The sequence below is a fragment of the Pipistrellus kuhlii genome, unplaced genomic scaffold (assembly GCF_014108245.1).
Source record: "Pipistrellus kuhlii isolate mPipKuh1 unplaced genomic scaffold, mPipKuh1.p scaffold_m20_p_2, whole genome shotgun sequence".
NCBI lineage: Eukaryota > Metazoa > Chordata > Mammalia > Chiroptera > Vespertilionidae > Pipistrellus > Pipistrellus kuhlii.
The window spans coordinates 154,537,118-154,560,224 of NW_023425515.1; the positions used below are offsets into that span (position 1 = coordinate 154,537,118).

A 23,107-nucleotide genomic window follows, 5' to 3' on the forward strand; every position below is an offset into this window, starting at 1 on the left:
GTGGACAGGAATGAGGGATGGGCAAAGGGTAGTCTTTACCAGTTCCCCTAAGTTCTGTTAAGCAAGAGTGACCTTTAAACGCAACTGTGTGATTTGTTCAACAGTAGCTATGTATCTGCAAGAACATGGACACTACCATTACTAATAGACTCACTACATTTTGCTTTGTACCAAGATCTTAATGCTACATGGTGAATTGGGCCCAAAAAGCTTCTTAAAAAAAGAGAAAAGAAAAAAAAAGATACTGGTGGTCATGTTATGAGATACCGTGAGCATTAAAATGGAACTGTATAACTCGCAATACATTACTATTTTCTATATGTTAGATTCTGGATATAGTATAGGTTTGTATCTGACTTTTTAGTAATACTAATATATGTACAGTTAACCCTTGAACAACACAGGTTTGAACTGTATTGGTCCGTTTATTCATGGAATATTTTCCAAGAAATACTGTAAATGTATTTTCTCTTTTTTGTGATTTTCTTAATAACATTTCCCCCCCCTGTAAGTTACTTTATTTTAAGAATACAGTATGGCCTGCCAGTGTGGCTCAGTGGTTGAGCGTCAACCTATGAACTAGGAGGTCATGGTTCAATTCCCAGTCAGGGCACATGCCTGGGTTGCTGGCTCGATCCCCAGTGTGGGGTGTGCAGGAGACGAGGCAGCCAATTGATGATTCTCTCTCCTCATTGATGTTTCTTATTTCTTCTTTCCTCTCCCTTCTCTGAAATCAATAAAAATATATATTTTTAAAAACAATACAGTATGTTAGACATGTAACATGAAATATGTGTTAATTAACTACTTATCTTATCCGTAAGGCTTCCGATCAACAGTAGGGTATTAGTAGTTACATTTTGGGGGAGTCAAAAGTTATATATGCATTTTCAGCTGTGCACGGTCAATGTACCTAGTCTCCAAATTGTTCAAGGATCAATTGTACTACTATATGTTAAAATTATGTTAAATCTATCAAATTCTATATCCTGAATTCTGTAAACTAATCAGCTAATACAAACACAAAGACTGGGCTTCTGCAAGTTACTGAATATTACATACTGATGGTAGCATTCATGCAAATTCACCCAGCATTCAACGCTGGTAGCAAAAATTAAAATCTTTCATTTCTTCCACTTTTAAACTTAATTTTCTGATAAACACAATTAAAACTGGTGGAAGAAATATGAATAGAATTCTGGGTAAGTAGTTTATGTGCTTTTAGTTATAAAGGTCAATAAATTAATTACTGCCAATATAAAATGAAAACAAAATTGATAGTTATATATTGCTATGCTTTAATCTGTCATATCATGGAAAACCATTAGCAAATTTATGAATCATGCACCTGCTTGCATTTTATTTTCCAAGATAATTATCTGAATAAAGAAATGACAGCATAAGAAGGCATCCATTTTAAATGGTCTAAATACATGTGAATCTCACAGTTATGTTTAAGCAATTTGGTAAAACTACCAAAATTTAAAAGATATATGTTCTTGCCATGCCAGTGGTGCTCAATGGTTGAGCATGGACCATGAACAACAAGGTTTGATTCCCAGTCAGGGCACATGCCCAGGTTGCACACTCTATCCCCAGTAAAGGGTGTGCAGAAGGAAGCCAATCAATGATTCTCCCACATCATTGATGTTTCTGTCACTCTCTCCCTCTTCCTTTCTCTCTGAAATAAATAAAAATATATTTTTTAAAAAAAGATATATGCTCTTTTCAAAAAAGAAAAAGTGAGAGAGAGAGAACTCATGGACAACAGTGTGAATGAGGGGGTAGCTGAAGGTGAAAGAGCATAGAGACGATAAGTGGTGATGGAAAAAATTAAATTTAATTTTTTTAAAAGAGAGAGAGATGCTCTTTTTTTTAATTGATTTTGTCTTCTTTCTTTCTTTCTTTCTTTCTTCTTTCTTTCTTTCTTTTAGAGAGAGATAAAAATACTAGATAGCCAGTGCACAAAATTAGTGCACAGGTGGGGTTGTCCCTCAGCCCAGCCTGCACTCTCTCCAATCTGGAACCCCTTGAGGGATGTCTGATTGCCCATTTAGGCCAGATCCAGTAGGATCGAGCCTAAACAGGCAGTCGGACATCCCTCTCACAATCCAGGACTGCTGGCTCCCAACTGCTCACCTGCCTGCCTTCCTGACTGCCCCTAAGCGCTTCTGCCTCCTAGCCTGATCAACCCCTACCCACTCCCCTGCCAGCCTGATTGATGCCTAGCTGCTCCCCTGCTAGCCTGTTTGCCCCTAACTTCCCTACCCCGCAGGCCTGGGTCACCCTAACTGCCCTCCCCTGCAGGCTTGATCACCTCCAACTTCCCTCCTCTGCCAGCCTGGTCACCCCTAACTGTCTTCCCCTGCAGGCTTGATCAACCCCAACTGCCCTCCCTTGCAGACCTGGCCCCTCCCAACTCTCCTCCCCTGCTGGCCATCTTGTGGTGGCCGTCTTGTGTCCACATGGGAGCAGGATCTTTGATCACATGCAGGCAGCCATTTTATGTATTGGAGTGATATTGCATATTACTCTTTTATTAGATAGAATAAATGAGAGAGAAATATCAACATCAAACAATGAGCAGCCTCCTGCAGGGCCCCTGTTAAGGATTGAGCCTGCAACCCAGGTTCTGACCAGTAATAGAACATGTGACCTCTTGGTTCATGGGTTGATGCTCAACCACTAAGCCACATTGGCTGGGCAAGAGATGCTCTTTTGATAAAGCAATTTCACTTCCAGGAATTTGTCACAAGATATTATTCCCACCTTTTTGTAAGAGTATGACAAGGATATCTACTAGAACCCCATTTAAGATATTCACCAACTGGGTACAGGAGATTGGTTAAATAAATTATTGTACATTGACAATATTATACTATGCAGTCATTAAAAATAACTAGGTCTCCAATAAATTTAACAAAATAAAATATATAAAAAAGAAGTAGGTAGAACTATAAATACCAAAATGAAAGAACATTGAGGAAAAAAGCAATGTGCTTAAAATGTTTATGGCATATTCCATTTACATATAAAAATATTAGAACCAAAAACTATTACTGAGCCAACCATGTATGTATAAAACATTCTGGGAGAATAAACAAGAAAATCAGGAGTTTTATCTGGAATATGTGAGAGATTATGGTCAAAGACAGAATCACTTATTATGGGATGCCTTTGTGTACCTTTAAATTTTTATTCCATATATATGTATTACTTATCTTTAAAACATTTCTAATGTTTTCATTCTGTTGCACATAAGAAAAACATCAATTTAAAGATACATACATGAAATTTATACAGTCCCTTCTTACCTTTTTAAGGCTTTTGTGAAGAGAATCCCATCTAATACTAGTAGAGTTGGTAGTCAGGCAAAACTGCACACTGTTTTCCTCACAAATACTAAGGCATACCATATCTAAGAAAATGCTACTTGGGTTCTATAATCCATTTCTTCTATTAAGAAAAAATTAATCACTTAATTTCTATCAGGATGAATACTTTCACTATTCTTTTCAATGAATCATCATTTGCCCATGGTCTTTCAAACAACTTTTTAAAGCATTAACTAACAGTTTATGTATGAATCACCTATCAATGGCTGTGCTATTAAGCTATTTTTTATCTCTTTCAGTATCTAAGGTAAACCCAAAGTCTTTAAAAAATACCTGTCTTGACAAACTTTGAATCTCTCCATATCAGAAGAGGAGAAAAATGAGGCATGGGATGTGGGAGGGAGAACTATTGGTTAATAAATTTTACCTTCTAAATCATTAAAATTCAAAAGTATCAAGAATGGCAATATCATGGCTAATGTTCAAAAATTGGCTAATGTCAAACATGTCTAGTGATTTATAATCATGAGGGGTTATTCAAAGTTCAACATAAATCAAAACACCAGAAAATATCCACTTGCCATGTTTAATTTATAAGGTCAACTGAAGGTAAAATCCACACAGTTCTAAATGTATTTCAAGCTTTTTGTTAGATTTAAAAAATTACAGATTCTCAGAATATCAATAATTGCTTCATTACTGAACATTAACCCACAACAAATTACTTGCACTAACTTAGGATTCTTACATTGGTAATTACTTTTGTTTGAAACAATAAACACTAGTTCTTACACATGAACACACTATATTAATTTTTAATACTTACTAAACTTTCATATAAGATTAAGAATATTATCTAGTGATTTATCTTAAAGACATGAAAAATTTTTTGCAAGCTGGAAAAATAGAAAGATCTGCTGTGATAAATTAATTACAGGGATCCCTGGTAATAAAATGCACATGGAAGTAACCCTCATAAGAAATGAAGCGGTAGAGTGTGGTGGATAAAAGCATAGAATCTGGGAGCCAACTGTTTGAGCTAAATTCTAGTTCTGCCACATATTAGCTGTGTGAATTTGAACAGGTTACTTAACCTCTCTGTGCTTCTGGTTCCTCAATTCTAAAATGAGGATAATAATAGTATGAACTTTCTATGGTTCTTGGAAGGAATACCTAAAGCAATTAAAACAGTGCCTAGCAAGTAGTGAACACTCAGTAAATGTTAGCTATTACTATTTAATTTGTATTAATTTTATTTGAATATTAGGATTAATATTAGTATGAGCATTAGTAATATTCCAAGGAATAAAGACCTTACATATAGATCACATGTGTCAAACACAAGGCCCGCGGGCCAAATCCGTCCTGCCAGGCCTTGCAATGTGGCCAGCACCGCGCTGTCATCACTGCACTCCGCTGCGTTTCCATCACGACAGTTTATGACTGTTCAGTAAACCATTCGGCCCGCGATTTAGGCTGGATTTTAGATTTTGGCCCCTTCTCTGATTGAGTTCGACACCCCTAATATAGATGTTAGAGAATTAAAACAAAAATAACTAGGGCACAATATCTAAGCCACATCTAGAAACTGGCAAGAAACTATATTACAGAAATGTATAACCAAATTTCTGAAGTGTTTAATGATGCTTAGAGAGTACATAGTTGGTCACAATATTCATATGTTCAACCAATTATGCACATTGTTGTTTTCCATGACACATGATGTTATATATACAGCATGATGTTACAAAGACCAATCAATGACTCTTCTAATATGGTAATATACAGGGCAGGATTTTCACTAGCCATTACATGGAGTAGTGCCAAAGAATATTTGAAATTAACAAATATTCTGCTTCATTCAAATAATAGCTAAAAGAGCTACTATCCCTTTACCTTAAAATCTAAAAGAAGACTTATCACCCAAATCATATGTACTGTCTTCCCTGTTGCTGTCTCCTTTTCCTTTGCTCCAGTCTATTTAAAATGCTTTTTATGAAAGTGAATTTCCACACTTTGCTCTCTGACCATATGACTGAACTACAGAATTGTTCAGTAGATTCAGCTCCTTCATTTCATAAGACATGTTTCTTTTCTCTACTCAGCTACACATCTTCCACCAATAGTTAATTATAAATCACCTGTCCAGACAGCTACCCCATATTCCCATGGCCAACTCAAGATGCTTTATCGGCTCACTCATCTTTTCCTAAGATTTGGCTCGATTTATGTAAAAAGTAAATTTCTGGCCAATTATCCACAATGGTATAATTTACATATGGCTCAACAAGAGTTGGCTGCATTTTAAAATGCAATTTTACAATTAAATTTAGACTTCTCTAAACAAAGACATCTAACATTAATTTTCCTAATCTCACTAAATAGTTGAACATTGACAGAGTGCATATATAGTGTAGTAGGGCTCCATTTGAGAAAAATATTTTAAAAATTTGTCTTTATTTTTAATTGGATTATTATTAATAATGTAATACTCATATTTACATAATAATATAATTTTTACTTCTTTACGCATTAATTTATTTAACCCACAACAATCCTTTGAGCTAGACATTATTATCCCCATTTTATAGATGAAAAAATCGCATAAGCATCTATGAAATAGATATCATATACAATTTTGTCAGGCTCTTGAAGAATTCCTTATTAGTTCTATAGAAATGTTTATAAATATTTAAAGGTAAATTTTCAACCTCTTCAATACTGCTAATGCAGGCCCTTTACAACCTAGAAGCTCTCGCACTCTACTAACACTTTCTTCCACGGCCAAGATGTTTCTACCATACATCTCATTCTTAATATGCTAAGCCTGAGGGTGAGGGGTGGGAGTGTGGGATCTGCACTGATCCTATTCAGCTATCTAATACATTCATATGGGATGCATCAAACAGTAGTAACCAGGAACAAGCCTTTCATAGCTTTTGCTAAACCTTCACCTGGTTTTGCAAAAAATATTTTTAAACTTTAGAATTTATTACCTAATTACAACAAGAGATAGTATAACTAATTAATTAAGTTGTCCCAAATCAGATTTTATTTTAAATGATTTAACATTGATTTTACTGAGAGGAAGGGAGAGAGATAGAGAGATAGAAACATTGATGAGAGAGAAACATCATTGGTTGGCTGCCTCTTGCATGCTCCCAACTGGGGATCAAGCCCACTAACTTGGGCATGTGCCCTGATCAAAAATCAAACCAGTGACTTCCTGATTCATGGGTTGATGCTCAGCCACTGAGCCAAACCTGCCAGGCTCCAAATTTAAAATTGTGTTGATGTGTTATCTAAATGTTATAGTGGAGCTCTGGTGTGGCTCAGTTGGTTGGGTGTTGTCCCATATACCAAAAGGTTGCCGGTTCAGCTCCTGGTTGGGGCACAAGCCAGGGTTGTGGGCTTGATTCCTGGTAGGGGGAGTGCAGGAGGCAGCGATTGATGTTGCACTCTCACATTAATGTTTCTCTCTCTTCTCTTACTCCCTCTGAAATCAATAAAAAAAAATATCCTCGGATGAGGATTAAAAAAATAAAAAGGAAATGTTTCTGTTAAGTAGGGATTAAATTATTAAGGACTATCAATTTTTTTCTTTTCATACTTTACTGAAGTGCTTTAAAAATGTCTGAAGCACTTGCCTGCTTAAATGTGTAATATTCAAAGTATAAAACTTGCAGATAAATGTCATCTAATAGGATAAAACAACCATTATAATATTTATCTATATATAAAAGACCAAATGACCAAATGACGAAATGACTGGTCAGCTGGTCACTATCATGGGCACTGACCAACAGGGGACAGACGCTCAATACACAGGATTGGGCTCCTACTGTCTGGATCGGGCCTATGGGCTTCGGGCTCCCTCATGTCTGGATTGGCCTGCAGGGATAAGGCACCCTCCTGCCTGGATCAGGCCTGTGGGGATCAGGCCGAAACCAACTATCAGACATCCCCTGAGGGTTCTTGGATTGTGAGAGGGCACAGGCCAGACTGAGGGACCCCAACGGTGCACAAATTCATGCACCGGGCCTCTAGTCTATATTATAAAAACCTAGTGGCCCTAACGACCTAACAACCAAAGACTGGCGTAGGTGGTGGTAGGGTGGGGGCACACAATTTCACACGCTGGGCTTTTAGTCTATATATATAAAAGCCTAAGCGACTGTTAAGACCTACCAACCAGTCGACCAGTTGCTATGAGACACACTGACCACCAGAGGGAAGATGCTCAGTTCAGGAGCTTCCCCCAGTGGTCAGTGCACTCCCACAGCCAACTTCTCATGGCCCCTCCCCCTGGTTGACCAACCTCCTGCAGCCCCTCCCCCTAGCCGGCTGGCTGCCAAACCAACTGGCCAACCTCCTGGGATCCCTTCCCCTGGCTGACCCCCCAACAAGCTTTAATTGCTGGCAATACTGAGAATCTATTTATCTCTCTATCCCTCTCCCTTCCTCTCTTGAATTTGTGCACCGGGCATTTACTAATATATGAATACAAATATAGATAGATAGATAGATAGATAGATAGATAGATAGATAGATAGATAGATTCAAATAATAATGGAAATGTAACTAAAAATCTAAGACTACATCTGAAAGGTATCTTCTAAACCAGCAGTTGCCAACCAGTGGTCTGTGGACCACTGACCGTCTGTGAGGTCCGAAAGGCTGGAGACCACTGATCTAAACTACAACCCAATTATCAAAATGGTTAAGAAGAAATACCACTGAATGTGTTCATTTAGTCCCAGTTAATTTAGGCTAACCTAAACTTTATGCAATCATTCTGCAAATATTTGTTAATCACCTACCATGTGCTAGGTAATACAACTTCATTGGGGAGTTCTACCAGCCAAATGGTATATACCAGCCATTTGTTTTATATCCTTTAATATGAACCAATATATAAACTTCCAGGATCTTATAGTATTAATATTTTTATAAAAATATTTCCCAAAATGTGCATTATTTGAAATCAACAACTCATAATTCAATAATATTCCAAAGAGAAGTTCTAATAACGAAGAAGGTTATCTGGCACAGAAATAAGCCAGCAAAAAACAAAAGAGATAAAATCTATTTCAGTAATCTTAAATCACACTGCCAAAATATGGAATTTAATGTCTTACATATTGCTTAAAATATTTTCCTTTTAATCTATTCCCGATTGCCTTATTATATTAAAAACAAAAGAATTGATTTTTATATCTCTTGGCATTTTATGTGCTTTGATAGAAGACTTTTTTGCTTTATTAAACCACAATGTGTTTAGGCAGCACAAATGTATTAAAATATGCATCTTAAAAGTGAAGAGATCTCTTGCCAGCAGTTTTAATTCCCCATAATAATCAGAAGCTCTAAAAGTACTATAAACTGGTAAGCTGGTAAGCATAAAAATATCTTATTGTGACCTTTTACATCCTTCCCCAAATGAATCAGTCATTTTACCCTCTCATATTTAGGGTGCATATAAATACATAAATATTATGTGCCCCATTATTAAATGTAAATATATAATTTTACCAAGTAGAAATTTCACATTTCTACTTAATTAAGCTCAATGAGATTAACAGGTAAGCAAAACTACAAAAACCTCCATGTGAAGGGGAGGGAGAAAAGTAGAACTGGGAATAACTACTAACATTCATAAGGTTTCTTTTGCGGATGATGAAAATGTTCTAAAATTAGGCTGTGGTGATGGCTGCATAAGTCTAAATATGCTAAAAGCAACCAAACTGAATGTTCAATTGTCAAACTAACAATGCAAAATATGACACTTTATCTTTGGACAGGAACTATCTCCATCAAATCATTCAGTTTTGCCTAAGTTAATGGGTGCCTTAAAATGATTTACTACTTCATATAATGTTAGTACAAACTAATCACTCCAAAAAAAAAAAAAAAAAAAAAACAAACAACAAAAAAAAACCTCTACAGAGGTCCTTATACCTGGTAATCCAAAATGCTGAATCCCAAGCCTTTATGATCTTTTACTAGTTCAACAATCTTGACTTCAGGAGACCACAGTGCTAATTCCCCATCATCATCTTCTTCAGTGTTGACATCTACATTATGATCAGCCTGAAATACAAAAGAACATATATGCTTCAAAACACTGTCCTTTCAATACTGAAAAGAACATGTCAGGAATCTCTTAGATGCTTTTCAAACTGGGGTTCTCTTTGGCATGCATAGTTTTTTATTTCTAATCTGTTTAAAGCACATGTGTCAAACACAAGGCCCGCGGGCCAAATCCGTCCCGCCAGGCCTTGCAATGTGGCCCGCACCGCACTGTCATCACTGCACTCCGCTGCGTTTCCATCACAATGACAGTTTATGACTGTTCAGTAAACCATTTGGCCCTCGATTTAGGCTGGATTTTAGATTTTGACCCCTTCTCTGATTGAGTTCAACACCCCTAGCTTAAAGGGTCATGCACAGAGGCATAAATAGTCTAATATACAGATCTTCATGAAAATTCAAGCACTTAAATATGTAGATTGTTCATATAGGGTTTTTTTTAATGTAAAGTACCCACTTCATTTAAAGTATTAACACTGACCTCTTACACTTCAATGAGTTCTGTCATCCCATTAGAAGCATAAACGGAAAAATATGCAATTTAAGGAAAAATGAAAACATCATACAAAGTCAAAGCTTAAAAGATATTTAAGTAGCAATACCTGAATTTGCAGTTATAGTAAAAGACAAAGAAAGATACTAACACAGAGAGAAACCAGGACAGGACACAGAGGAACCACTTCTGTTGACTCCTAGAAGTTTTCAAGTAAAGACTTCGCTAGAAAAATAAGGTGGGGGTGGGAAATCCAAGTCTTTGGGAATTATGAAAATCTAAAAACAGATAAAAACCACTAAGTTGAGATAATAAAAACTCATCTTAGAAGAAGTAGATTGGCACAACCACTCAGTCCACTGTCCTTGGTTATTTCCCCAGACCTCACATTCCCAGGTCCTCCTACGCCAGGCTTCCCCTTCTCTCAGGGAAAAGACTCACTGTCATATAGAATTCTAGGAAATTAAATGATACAGGGTCAATGAGTCAACTATGCAGAGCAACTATGCTCCAACCTTCTGTCTTGATACTATTTATAGTTCTGTATAGTCGTGTGTGTGTGTTTTTTTTTATATGATTTAACTTTCCTAAAATAATCTGAATTTCTACCTGAAGCCCAAGAATTATCTTTTTCTTTGTAGCCCTAGCAACAAGCTAGAATGAAAACTCTGCAGGCTATCGTAGAGTTTACCATGATGATCCACTCAAACCACAACAGTGACTAGCACACAACAGCCACACGATAAATATTTGATCATACATTAATGAATTATCCATCTTTCAGTGGGTTTTCCCTGGCAGTCTTTTTTTAATAAAGCTACAGGCTAAATAATAATTTTCAAAAGTAGACTTCTTAAAACTTTGAGAAATCCTAGTAAATAAAATGAAAGTGTATTATTTCTACAACTATCATTTTGAGTGACCTATATAAGAGAATCAATTTAATGGGATTAAAGTTGGGAGAAAACCCCTCTAACATGGAAGAGTAAGGCACCATAGCTAATACACAAACACATTTTAATTAGGGTTGGTCCAGACCTCAAGCTATCCCTGCAGGGCATGGAAAGTCAATACTCAATCCATGGTGCAGTAAATCTAAACATGGAAACAATTTCTTGGTTCTTGAGTTACAAAATTTGACATTAGTGGGAATGTTCTGGATCAATAACCTCTGTATATATCAGCCTGATGTGAGGAAATGATACTTACAAAGAACACACTCATACCTTCCACTAAAACGTAAAGTTCCAATGGCTAATACAATATGATTAATGTTTTACTGGGGCATTTAATACCCTCACTGATTAATGACCATTAGAATTTTGGCTGAGCTGCCTAAACAGATAGAGTTTAAGAACCTAAGATAGCATTGGGATAAATGGAAAAAAGAGACAGATGGAAAAGAGAGCCAGGATTTTAAAAAACCACATACAATTCTAAAACTCAAGTTCATAGGAATCCCAAGGCATTTAAGGTATATAAGATATCATTCCACAACCTGAAACATGTCATTTTGATACAATCAATTTTGCATAACTCCTGTATTCACAGAATGGAAAGCAATCAACTAATGGGCAGCAAGGCTGACATTTAGCATAATTCAGAGCTGTAGTTTACCCATTGTGGTAAAGTATGACAGATGGGAGGACAGAGTCAGCAAGCTGGGTTGGTGATTTACACACCCTGTAAGATTAGATTAAAGGCATTTTTATCAACCTTCAGAGGTAAGCCATCACCCACATTTATAATAGTTTTAGTAAAGACAGCAAGAGTTAAAAAAAGGGTGGCATTTAAGTCCCTTCTTTGAAGTATGCTTCACTAAAGAAAAAAACATTTTGAAAAATATTCTCAATCAGTAATCTCCTAAGCACTTCTTATATGCCCAGTACGGAATGAAAACACTATGAGATACAAAATAATTTTAAGATATGTCCTCTGCTCACAGGAGCTGACAATTTCCTGGTAAAAACAAGTTTAAATAAGCACCTGTGTCTATAAGATGGTGTAAGCTAGACTCTTACATCTGTCAGGAGATCAGAAAACAAAGATAGGTGAACTGGAGGAGTCAGGAATAGCTAAAGCTGACTTTCACGGAGCACTTTCCACAGGCAAGGCATCGTGACTAGCACTTTGCCTACATTACTTCATCTCCCCACAGAAACGAATGAAGTGGCTAAGAACTAAGTATCTCCACTTTTCAGAGGAAGAATATGAACAGAAGCCAAGTTATTTGCTCAAAGATTCACAATCAGTATATGATAGAGCAGGATTAGAGTCCCTGTATTTTGAAATTCAGACCATAGGTAGATAACAGGGAAGGCCCCGTGGAGCTAAACTTTTGTTACCAGAATTATAATCTAGAAGAGTCCAGGAAGGTGGAAATGGCATAAAAGATGAGGTTACAAATGACAAAGGATGTGCTTGAAACTGTTTTCATAATCACAATGCTCTTAAAAAAAAAAAAAAAAAAGAGTATCGAGAGCATTGAAAGTGTTATTTTATTTTATTCTCTGACCTTCTGAAGGTTTTTACAGCAAAATTTAGACTCACTTCAAAAATGGCCATAGATCTTCATATGATTGAGGCTCTGAAAAAAGGGGAAATCCATTAGATATTCAACAACGTCTTCAACTGATGAAGATGAACTGAGCTAAACCAGGAGCCAAAAGCAATGAGCCCAGGCAAATGCTACAAAAAAGCTTCTCTAAAATCCAAGAGCAAGTACATTAATGTCACCAATATTGCAAGGTGACATTAAAAGAAAATTTTATGATATTATATGAGAAGTAACAGTTTGAAAGCTATGCACTGTTGTCATTGAGAGCTACCATAGTCAAATTAAAAAAAAGGGGAAGTATTTTCTCTCTTTATATTGTAACACACTTTTTTGGGGATCCTTGATAAGGGGCGTTCCGGTGGGAATGGTGGTTCACTGATTTAGTACCTCCATCTCAGGAAGAGAGGCTGCAGTGGTCCTTGGCTCATCTACAGAGGCTTCGTCATCAAACAACCGTCGACAGCAAACCAAGGTAAAAGGGGGTGGCACTTCCTTAAGAAAGGAGACTGCTTCTCGGCGAGATTTCCCGTAGAGCTGCACACCATTGAACTAGAAAGACAAGTCAGAATTAAGGAGGTCCCAGATTGAAAAAAAAAAAAAAAAAATCTCCAGCTTACATCTATCTATCTATCAAAATGAAATTAGGATATTGTTTTACTTTCCCTGTAAACAAATGGCCTAAACTTAACATTATTTTAGTAGTAACAAAAAACATTAGAAATCCTTAAAATTTATAAAAACTATAAGCTAAACCTTTATTGAATTTGGGTGAATAAAGTATGAAATGGGTGCAGAGTACAATTTTTACTGGGTATGTGATCTGCCTAATATTTCCTACCTCTGTGGCTCCTCCTTTCTATACTCCAATGTTCTATTACCTCATCTACTTCTACCCATCTCTCCTTAAACACATCCAGTATCACTTAGAGCCTTCTTAAGACCCTTTCCTCTGGCTTTTTCATTTTGTAAGAATATCACTATAGATATTAACACCAATTTTAAGGCTGTTAAAAGCTGCTGGACTGACAGTGTATAGGTAACAAAATCTAGGCTACTGTCAAAAGTTAGCTTCAGTTCACAATTTTCTTTCACATCCCATGAAGTCTTTTTAAAATATGTATATATAGTTTATTGATATTTTACAGAGAGGAAGGGAGAGGGCTAGAGTTAGAAACATCGATGAGAGAGAAACATCAATCAGCTGCCTCCTGTACACCTCCCACTGGGGATGTGCCCACAACCAAAGTACATGCCCTTGATTGGAATTGAACCGGGGATCCCTCAGTCAGCAGGCCAACACTCTATCCACTGAGGCAAATCGGTTATGGCAACATCCCATAAATTCTTAATACCAGACTGAGAAAAGTCACTTCGATAGAAAAGTAGATATAACATTGTATCAGTTCTATTCTTACATGCTATGCTGACCCAGTTACCAATTGCAGAAAGGGTGTCAGTTTTCAAATTATTTTATATGTTTATTTTTTTTAATTTTTTAAAAATATACTTTATTGATTTTTTACAGAGAGATAGAGAACCAGAAACGTCAATGAGAGAGGAACATCGACCAGCCGCCTCTTGCACAACCCCTACCAAAGATGTGCCCACAGCCAACGTACATGCCCTTGACCGGAATGGAACCCAGGACCTTTCAGTCTGCAGACCGACGCTCTACCACTGAGCCAAACCGGTTTCGGCTCAAATTATTTTATATGTTTAAAAGAAAAAAAGATAACCAACTATTCCTTAATGATGAGTAATACTTATCCCAAAAAAAATCTAAATTTGATATTCTTTGTAGTGCACAACAGCAATATTTTGCACCAAAAATGATTTATAAAGATATCTGTTCTAATTTTCCATATATATGACTTTAGCTCAAGGAGCTCTGCCAGTTCTGACCAAACATCACAAAAAGCTGATCTGTCTGCTGCTCCCAAAAGGCTGAGGCATGAACACAATCCAGCAACAAATAATCTTTTCACATCTAACTCTGGGACTTCCTGGGAGGGGTCAGCAGCATCATTCGTTTTAAAGAAGTTCTGTTTCTGGCATTCACTTGTGGCAGGTACAGTGCTAATGTCTGCCTTTGTGGGAGGAACCTCGCCACTAAACCCGTCACTGCTCAGAGAAGAAGAGCACAGCGGGTTGTTGGAAGCATCCCATCCGCAAGTGATCTGAGCCCTGAATCAATTGTCCCTTGGAACCACTCTCAGGCCTGTAACACACCAAGCACTTAGCCATCAGGCCAGACAATCTCCCTGCCTCTTAATTATTTACAAAGAAATCACCACATAGTAAAGAGACTCGCCTGTGCTTCGGGGGAGCTAGCCCTGGTGGAAAAGTAAACATCATCTCCCAAGACGAACTAACTGGTGAAAGGGCCCAGGGGGCAGCATGTTCGCAGCAGATGAAAGGCTTGCCTTGGAAGAATTACAAGTCAATTACAACACAAAAGTGGGCAAGGAGGGACCCGTCCACGATCACACCATGTCCGTGGTGCCGACTGGTGCCAGAGCACAGAAAGTTCTAAAACCAATCAAATGGGTAGTAGTAATCTACAAGGAAAACAAAGCAAGCACACATACCCAAAGAAGGAATTCTACCCACACACAGCGTTAGGCTGTGTTTCACATTACTTCAGCAAATTGGAAAGACACTTTTCAGGTTTTCATCTTGGAGCACATTTAAATATTTATTTAGCTCATTATTTATTCATTTGAATTGTCTCCAATTATTATAGCCATGCCTGGTCGTTCTCCCTCTGTGCGCCCTATCGCTGAAGGGATTGGTCACATTTCCCATTACCAGCTCCTACCTATGGGGATTTATGGCTGCTGCAAATAGCTGCTCTGGGCTGAGCCTTGGCATAGAGTTCTAACCCCAAAGCATATTTGTGTTTCTGTTTTGAACTCTAAGGAGTACATTAAACACACACACACACACACACACACACACACACACACACACACACTTTATGCTCAGGAGTTTATCTGGCTAACTTTACAGAGATTTTTAAATTGTTATTATTTCTATATTTGGTTACTCAGAAGCAGCCAATTTTTTTTTTCCAGAGTTCACACTATTTTTCAACTTGAGACTCAAAAACTGCCACTTCTCAAGTGTTCAAACTGTGATTACAAAACACACACATACATAACTCATTTGCAGAGTACATAATACTACACACGTATTGTGCCACTACATTACCTCATCAATCCTCACTCATCCTATCCCATAAAGACTGTTTATGCCTTTCCCCAGTGAGAATATTGCCAATATTCCCAGTGAGATAATGCTTAATAGTTTACATGGATGGTACTCCATTAGATCCTCACAAACACACAGTAAAGTAGGAATTTATTGATGAAGAAACTGATTCTCAAAGTTATGGGACATGCCAAGGGACATGCTTTAGCTGTGGTAAATTCAGAATCAAAAGCAGCTCCTCAGACTTTCAAACCTGTGCTTCTTTCTATATCCCAAGTTTTTTCACCAAAAGTGTATACTTATAAATTCAAGTTTTCCTGTTACTTTATCACACCCCATTCTATTAAAAGGTCGAAGGCTCAAGGGATTCTAATCTTGGGTAAGGCACAGAGGACTCATTTGATGGCTGTGATGACTTATACTTCTCTACTCAGATCCAGCTAACATCTCTTTATCACCTACCCTATACTAGTAGTGAATTATTCTTAAAGCCACTGAATTATACACTAAAAATGCTTAAAATGTAAATTATATATTAGGTATATTTTACCACAAAAAAAATGAACTACAGTATAACTGTTTTTTGCTCACATTTCCACATCTCCCAAACTGATATATCTCATGTCTCAATATCTAACAAGTACATATTAGAGACATGGTTTCCAAATGGTCTTAAATCTATAGAATGTAATGTCTGATATCCACAAGACTATGCCATGTACTCAGCAAATCAGAAAGTAAAACATAATTCAGAACAAATAAAAAACCGTAAGTGATATAGTAATAACTAGGGTATTAACCTGCCAATAAACAATCCAATACCATTTCTTTTTTTTTTTAATAAATCTTTATTGTTCATATTATTACAAATGTTCCTCTTCCCCCCCCCCTCCGTTGCTCTCCTCCACCAGGTTCCGACCCCACCCTCTGCCCCTTCCCCACCCCCCATTGTCCTCATCCATAGGTGCATAGTTTATGTTCACTCTCTTCCCACACCCTCCTCTCCCCTTTTCCCCCAAGAACTGTCAGTTCACTCTCCTTCCATACCTCTGATTCTATTATATTCAACAGTTAATATTGTTCATCAGATTTTTTTTTAATTTCCTTGGTTTTTAGATTTACTTGTTGATAGTTACATATTTGTTGTTCATAATTTTTATCTTTATTTACTTTCTCTTCTGAAAGAACCCCCTTCAGCAATTCATATAATTCTGATTTGGTGTTGATAAACTTCTTTAGATTTTTTTTATTAGTGAAGCTCTTTATCTGACCTTTGATTCTGAGTGATAGCTTTGCTGGGTAGATTATTTTTGGCTGTAGGTTCTTAGTATTCATCACCTTGAATATTTCTTGCCATTCCCATCTGGCCTGCATGGTTTCTGTTGAGAAATCAGCTGACAATCGTATAGGTGCTCCCTTATAGGTAACTACCTGCTTTGCTCTTGCTGCTTTTAATATTCTCTCTTTGTCTTTTGCTCTTGGAATTTTAATTATGATTTGTCTTAGTGTGGTCTTCTTTGGATTCCTTTTGTTTGGAGTTCTGTGCGCTTCCTGGACTTGTAAGTCTAATTCTTTCACCAGGTGGGAGAAGTTTTCTGTCACTATTTCTTTCAGTATGTTTTCGATATCTTGCTCTCTGTCATCTTCTGGGACCCCCATAATTCTGATGTTGGCTCGCTTGAAGTTGTCTCAGAGGTTTCTTACATTATCTTCAACTTTCTGGATTCTCTTGCCTTCTTGCTTCTGCGGAGGAGTGTCTTCTGGCTCTTTATGTTCCAAATCTTTGACTTGATTCTTGCGATCTTCCATTCTGTTTTTAGGACTCTGTATAATATTTTTTTATTTCAGACAATGTATTCTTTATTTCTTGTTGATCCCTTATTATTTCTAGTTTATCCCTTTTCGTATCCTCATAGTCTCATGTATTTTATCGGCCTTTTCTAGGAGATTCTTGAACAACCTTATAAGTGTGGTTTTAAACTCTATAATATCCAGTCGCTTTTTGTCCTCCATTTCTTTCGTTTGTGATCTTTTTCCTTGTCTCTGCATTTTCCCAACTTCCCTGAGTTGGTAGCCTTAAAAGTCTCTGTGTTCTGCTTGGATGTAGTTTCAGGGTGGAGCCTACAGCCTTGGCTTCCCTCAGCCCCTATGCGGCTCCGGAGTCTCAGTATTCCTTAGGGTCCTTCAGTACTCATTGTAAGCACCTCTGAGGGAAAGGTGCCCTCGATTTTCGCCTGCTACCAAACAGTCTAGGCTCTCCCACAATGAGCCCGGAACTGGGGTTCAGTTCAGTTGGAGTTGGAGGTGGCGTTCAGAGCAGTCTGGAGCTTTTGTCTCCTTCCGTCCAGGGCAATCCCACGGTACAGCCAAAGGTCCCTTCTCTGTGCGCAATGTGCGTGCCTCTGGGAAGTCCTTTCTCTGTGAGCAATGTGCGCGCCTCCGGGATCTCCTTTCATTGCTCCCCCGGGGTTCCACCTTACAGCCCAGTCTCCCTCTGGATGAGCCTGGGTCCCCGGGGTCTGGTCTAGAACTGGGGTTCAGAGCAGTCGGAACTGGGGCTCAGCACAGTCCGGAGCTTTTGTCTCCTTCCCGCTAGGGCAATCTGGCAGCAGAGTCAACAATCTGTCCTCTGCGGGCAATGTGCGCGCCTCCAGGGGCTTTGCCTTTTGCACCGCTCCCCTGGGATTCCGCCTCACAGCCCCGGCTCCCTCTGTTTGAGCCTGGGTCCCCAGGGTCTGGCCTACAACTGGGGTTCAGCACAGTCTGGAGCTTTTATCTCCTTCCCACTAGGGAACTTCAGCCAGGCACTCAGCCTCCCTCCTCTCCGGCTCCATCCTCTCTGCGCGCGCCGAGTGTCTCCGTACCTTAGGCTTTTACAGCTCCTCTGCTCTTCCTTCTGGTTTTCTCCTTGCTTCTCATTGTAGATTTTCCAGTCAGTCGACTTTCCTGTAGTTCTGGGTAATGTCCATTTTATATTTTAGTTGTATTTTATTGAAATTGTTGTGTGCGGCTGCGGTTAGGTGTTCACCTGTGCAGCCATCTTGGATTCTCTCCCCCAATATCATTTCTTGAATAACTCTAAAATAACTAACTTACTTCATTTTACAATAGAACTCCAACGCACCTGCCCTCCCAAGCTTATGACAGAATTTGACAACAATTACTCATAAGACTTTTCCCTCTGACTTTGAAATTCAACATACTCTTCTAGCCCTAGCCAGTTTGGCTCAGTAGATAGAACAATGGCCTGTGGACTGAAGGTTCCTAGGTTTAATTCCAGTCAAGGGCACGTACCTTGGTTGCAGGCTCCATCCCCCAGCATGGATGGGCACAAGTGGGAAGCAACCAATCCATGTGTCTCTCTCACATCAATATTTCTCTCTCTCCCTCTCCACTCTCTCTAAAAAACAAACAAACAAACAAAAACAAAAAAACACAAAAATATTGTCATGTGAGGATTAACACACACAAAAAAATACTCTTCTAGATGGCTGGACCCTGGAAGAGGAAGAGAAAGAGGAAGAAGAGGAAGAGGAAGAAGAGAAAGAGGAAGAAGAAGAGGAAGAGGAGGAGGAGAAAGAGGAGGAGGAGGAGGAGGAGGAGGAGGAGGAGGAGGAGGAGGAGGAGGAGGAGGGGGAAAGAAACCTACTTATTATCCTTGTCATTTCACTTTGAGCAAACATAAATTTTAGAAAGAAATTTCTATATTAAGGCTCGTGTGATTCTAATCTTGGCTAAGGCTACTAGGCTGATTCTATGAAACCCAAACTATGGCTTCTTGTGGTTCCTAACTTTTGGTAGAAAAGAAGCCTCTTCTATGCAGTTTCCTCTAAGTTTGATCATTCCCCACATCTTTGTTTTCTTTTCTTTTCTTTCTTTTTTTTAGGATTTTAAAAAGGAGTGTGATGTATTTTTTTTTTAAGTGAAAAGGGAGTTAGATTATATTAACAAAAAGTTATCATGCTAACCAGTGTATAAAGTTACAGAAAATCAATGCCTTATTATCTTACATGTAAAATTAGGTGTTTTGGTGTTCATTGGTTTGTTCATTGTGTTAGCTACAAAACTTTCCAATCTAACAAAATCTCTTAAGACAGTCAGGTCAAAGTAGAAGTGTTCTAAAATTGGTCTGTCTGCAGAGCAGCTGGGCAGCCTGAGTGAGCCCACTATTGGCAGTCATGCTGTGGGGAGGGCGTCCCAAGGAGACAATATGAAAACCAGTCAAGAATAGTCTGAGGTCACCCAGGCTTAATTATTTAAATCACCCAGGTTAATTATTTAAATAACCACTCAAACATTTCAGAGGTCCCAAAAGATGGGGAACATAAAGTTAAAGCATATTATCTACTTCCTTTATCATTATATAAGCTGTTATATGCTTTTATTTACTTTTAGAGAGGAAGGGAAAAGGAGAGATAGAAACATTGATGAGAGAGAAACATCGATCGGCTGCCTCCTGCATGTCCCCTATTGGGGATGTGCCCTGACCAGGAATTGAACCGACAACCTCTTGGTGCATGAGTCCATGTTCAACCACGGAACCACACTAGCCAGGTAATATTTTTATCTTTTTATTTTTTCCATCTTCATTGAAATATAATTGGCATATAACATTGTGTAAGTTTAAGGAATATAATGTGATAATCTGATATATATACACACACTAGAGGCCCAGCGCACAAAATTTGTGCACGGGTATGGGCCCTAGGCCAGGCCTGCAATCAGGGTCATCTGCCCCAGCTACCCGCAGCTGGCCCCGCCCCACACCACCATCCATCCCTGGTTCCCTGTTTGCCAACAAGTGATTGGTGCCTGACAGCTGGGAGAAGGGACCGAGAGGCCAGCTGTTCCCACCAGCTTACTGGCCCCATCCCTGCCACGGGTGGCCATCAGGTGATCGGAGCTCTTGGCCGGGGAAAGGGACCAAGAGGTGGTCAGTGCACCTCATAGTGACTAAAAAAAGGGTCAATTTGCACATTACCCTTTTATTATATAGGATATGTATTATCAAATTATTACAATAAAGTTAGTTAACAATTCCATCATCTCGCAGTTACCATTTGTGTCTGTGTGTAGTGAGAATATTTAAGATCTCTCAGTTACTTTGAAGTACACAATACACCAAGTTTCTTCATTCTAAGTAGATCACATTTCATTGGCATCAGTGATAATATAACTCAGTGAGAACACATGTTCCTGGAGCTTGAAAATTTCTGTCTGTCCCTCATAAATCTTACCTCAAGAAGCTCATCCTCTGGCTGAAGGAGGTTCAGCGTGTCAATAGGACCACCTGGAACTATCGAAGAGATATAATGATGCCCATCAAAGGAATCCACTTCCATGCCAAGCCTCAGCGTGTGAATGGGCAGGAGCTGCAGCAAAATACGAAGCAATAATATCAAACACCATAAGGATACATCTGGCTACTAATCCTCCATCAGGTATTTGACAGAAAGGCCCCACCCCTTAAGTCCAATGATGAAAATCCATAGGAAACCCAGCCTCAAGTAAAATATGAGGTTGTCTTCTTATTCTCATTCCTCTTCTCGTTTTAGATTTCCTGAGAATAAAGAAGCAGATGTACAAAGTTCTGACTTCAGTTCTAAGCTCTAGGCACTCCAACCTCCCTAAGTTCCCAGTATCAATTCTGCATTTCACTTTTCTGTAGGGTTTCCCATCTCCCAGAACACCCTAACTTCTCTTTACAACTCATTAACTTCCACGAATGCTTCAATACCAAGAGTGTCACTTCCAGAAAGCACTGCCTGACATAAGTTAATCTGCCTCCAATACCACCCTGTGCACACTGCCATCACAGCTCATTACAAACTGTTTTCAAAATTCCTGCTTTCTTGATTATTCCCTCTGCTTGAGTACAGAGTCATATCGCTTCTCTCTCTAAACTCAAGCCCTAAAACAGTTCTTGGCACTAAACATGGGCTCATTAAGTATTATCCAACTATAATTGAATTGTTTAAGTTAAAAAAATTATTTGAACTAATCCATGAAAGATGGTACCTCATTCTTAAATACAAACAATCTGAAATTTGTAGAGAGGTATGGGTGTATAATAAGAGAGGTAATCATTATTCTACCCTAAGATTAATGCTGTTGGCTTAAAAGGATTTATGTGAGCTAAGAAAAGGATTTATGTGAGTCAAGAGCTATATAGCCAATGCCAATGTAAAGAGATGAGTGCCTTGGTGCCGTTGGCTGTGAAGGTCAAAGGCATTCACCAAATTCCATGCCTCTGACTTTCAAAGACTGAGCTAATATAATTTCTCATTATTAGCTTCTTTCTTAGCCAACTATTTAAATAAGTACTCAAACATTTCAGTGATTCTATAAATTTTTTTCCTTTTTGAAAGCGAGGTTTTACCAGCAAGGAATACCTTGCCCACCAGACACAAGTCTCTGCCCTTCTGGGCTATTCCAGTTTGTATCTATAAACACCACACACGCCCTAGAAACTTTAAACCATGAGCGAGACACACATGCTCCATCCTAATCATGCTGAGCAAATAAACCAGAAATGATGTTTATAAAATCTGTCAATCTGAAAGGGGCCTACCTAATATTAGTTCTGAATCTAAATCTGAGTGCAGCTGGGTTTCTGAGATTTCGCATTACATTGCTGCAGGCTTCTCTGCAGGAGCAGGGCTGTTTAATTACCTGTCTCAGCTGCATTTAGCAACTAAACAAATCAGCCATTTCACCTGCCTCTTTCAGTTGTCCACCCTTTGGTATTCTGAGTTCTTAGAGAGAGAGCAGAAAGTGCTAAAATGACAGGAGAGGGAGCAATAGACAGATGACTGACGTATTCACACACGTTGCATGTTAAGCTTTTTGATGCTTATTCAATGTGCTTTGCATGGGGTCCTATTGAAATTGACAAGGCTAATGAGCAGCAGGATTGTCATGATTCTTATATGACAAGTAAAGGATACAAGGAAATGTATCCAAGGAACCTGTGACCATGGTGTGATTTACTGTCAGTGCTAAGATGATAAAAATCAAATGTGACCAAGAAACCCATAGACCTTCAACCCATGAGTTGGAGAGACCTGTCATGAAATAAACCACAGCTAATTCATTTTGCTAAAAGCTCTACTTTTAGGAGCCTACAATAAGATATCAAAACACTCAAGTGGGAATATGAATGATGTTGTTTTGGGGGGTGGGAGGGGAGGAATTCTGGAAAGAAATGAGTATGTCAGTGGGATGGGGGAGAATGCTTCCAAAAATGTTGAACTCAAAATAAAATGGAACAGAAAGAACCCCATGATTAGTTCTGATAAGAGGATATTAAATAGCCATTTATGTTTAAAGATTAGGGTGAAAGAGGTAGTAAATTTACCACAAATGAAAAACAAACTCCCCAAGAATGAGGCTACAACTTTTATACTAAGGGTGAAACACAGC

General features: G+C 38.4%; 1 protein-coding gene across 9 annotated transcripts in view; it reads right to left on the minus strand.

Moving 5' to 3' along the window:
* PATJ (PATJ crumbs cell polarity complex component) overlaps positions 1-23,107 on the minus strand; it is a 304,720-nt gene that overhangs the window by 219,804 nt on the left and 61,809 nt on the right. For all 9 annotated transcript variants that reach the window (XR_006742178.1, XM_036447829.2, XM_036447830.2 and 6 more), the window contains 3 exons: positions 20,923-21,057; positions 12,863-13,024; positions 9,294-9,425 (listed from right to left, as the gene is read on the minus strand). Coding sequence is in view for 8 of the 9 variants with exons in the window: in XM_036447829.2 (XP_036303722.1) it covers positions 9,294-9,425; positions 12,863-13,024; positions 20,923-21,057 (429 nt within the window). In the remaining variant the exon portion in view is untranslated. The remainder of the gene's footprint in view (positions 1-9,293; positions 9,426-12,862; positions 13,025-20,922; positions 21,058-23,107) is intronic.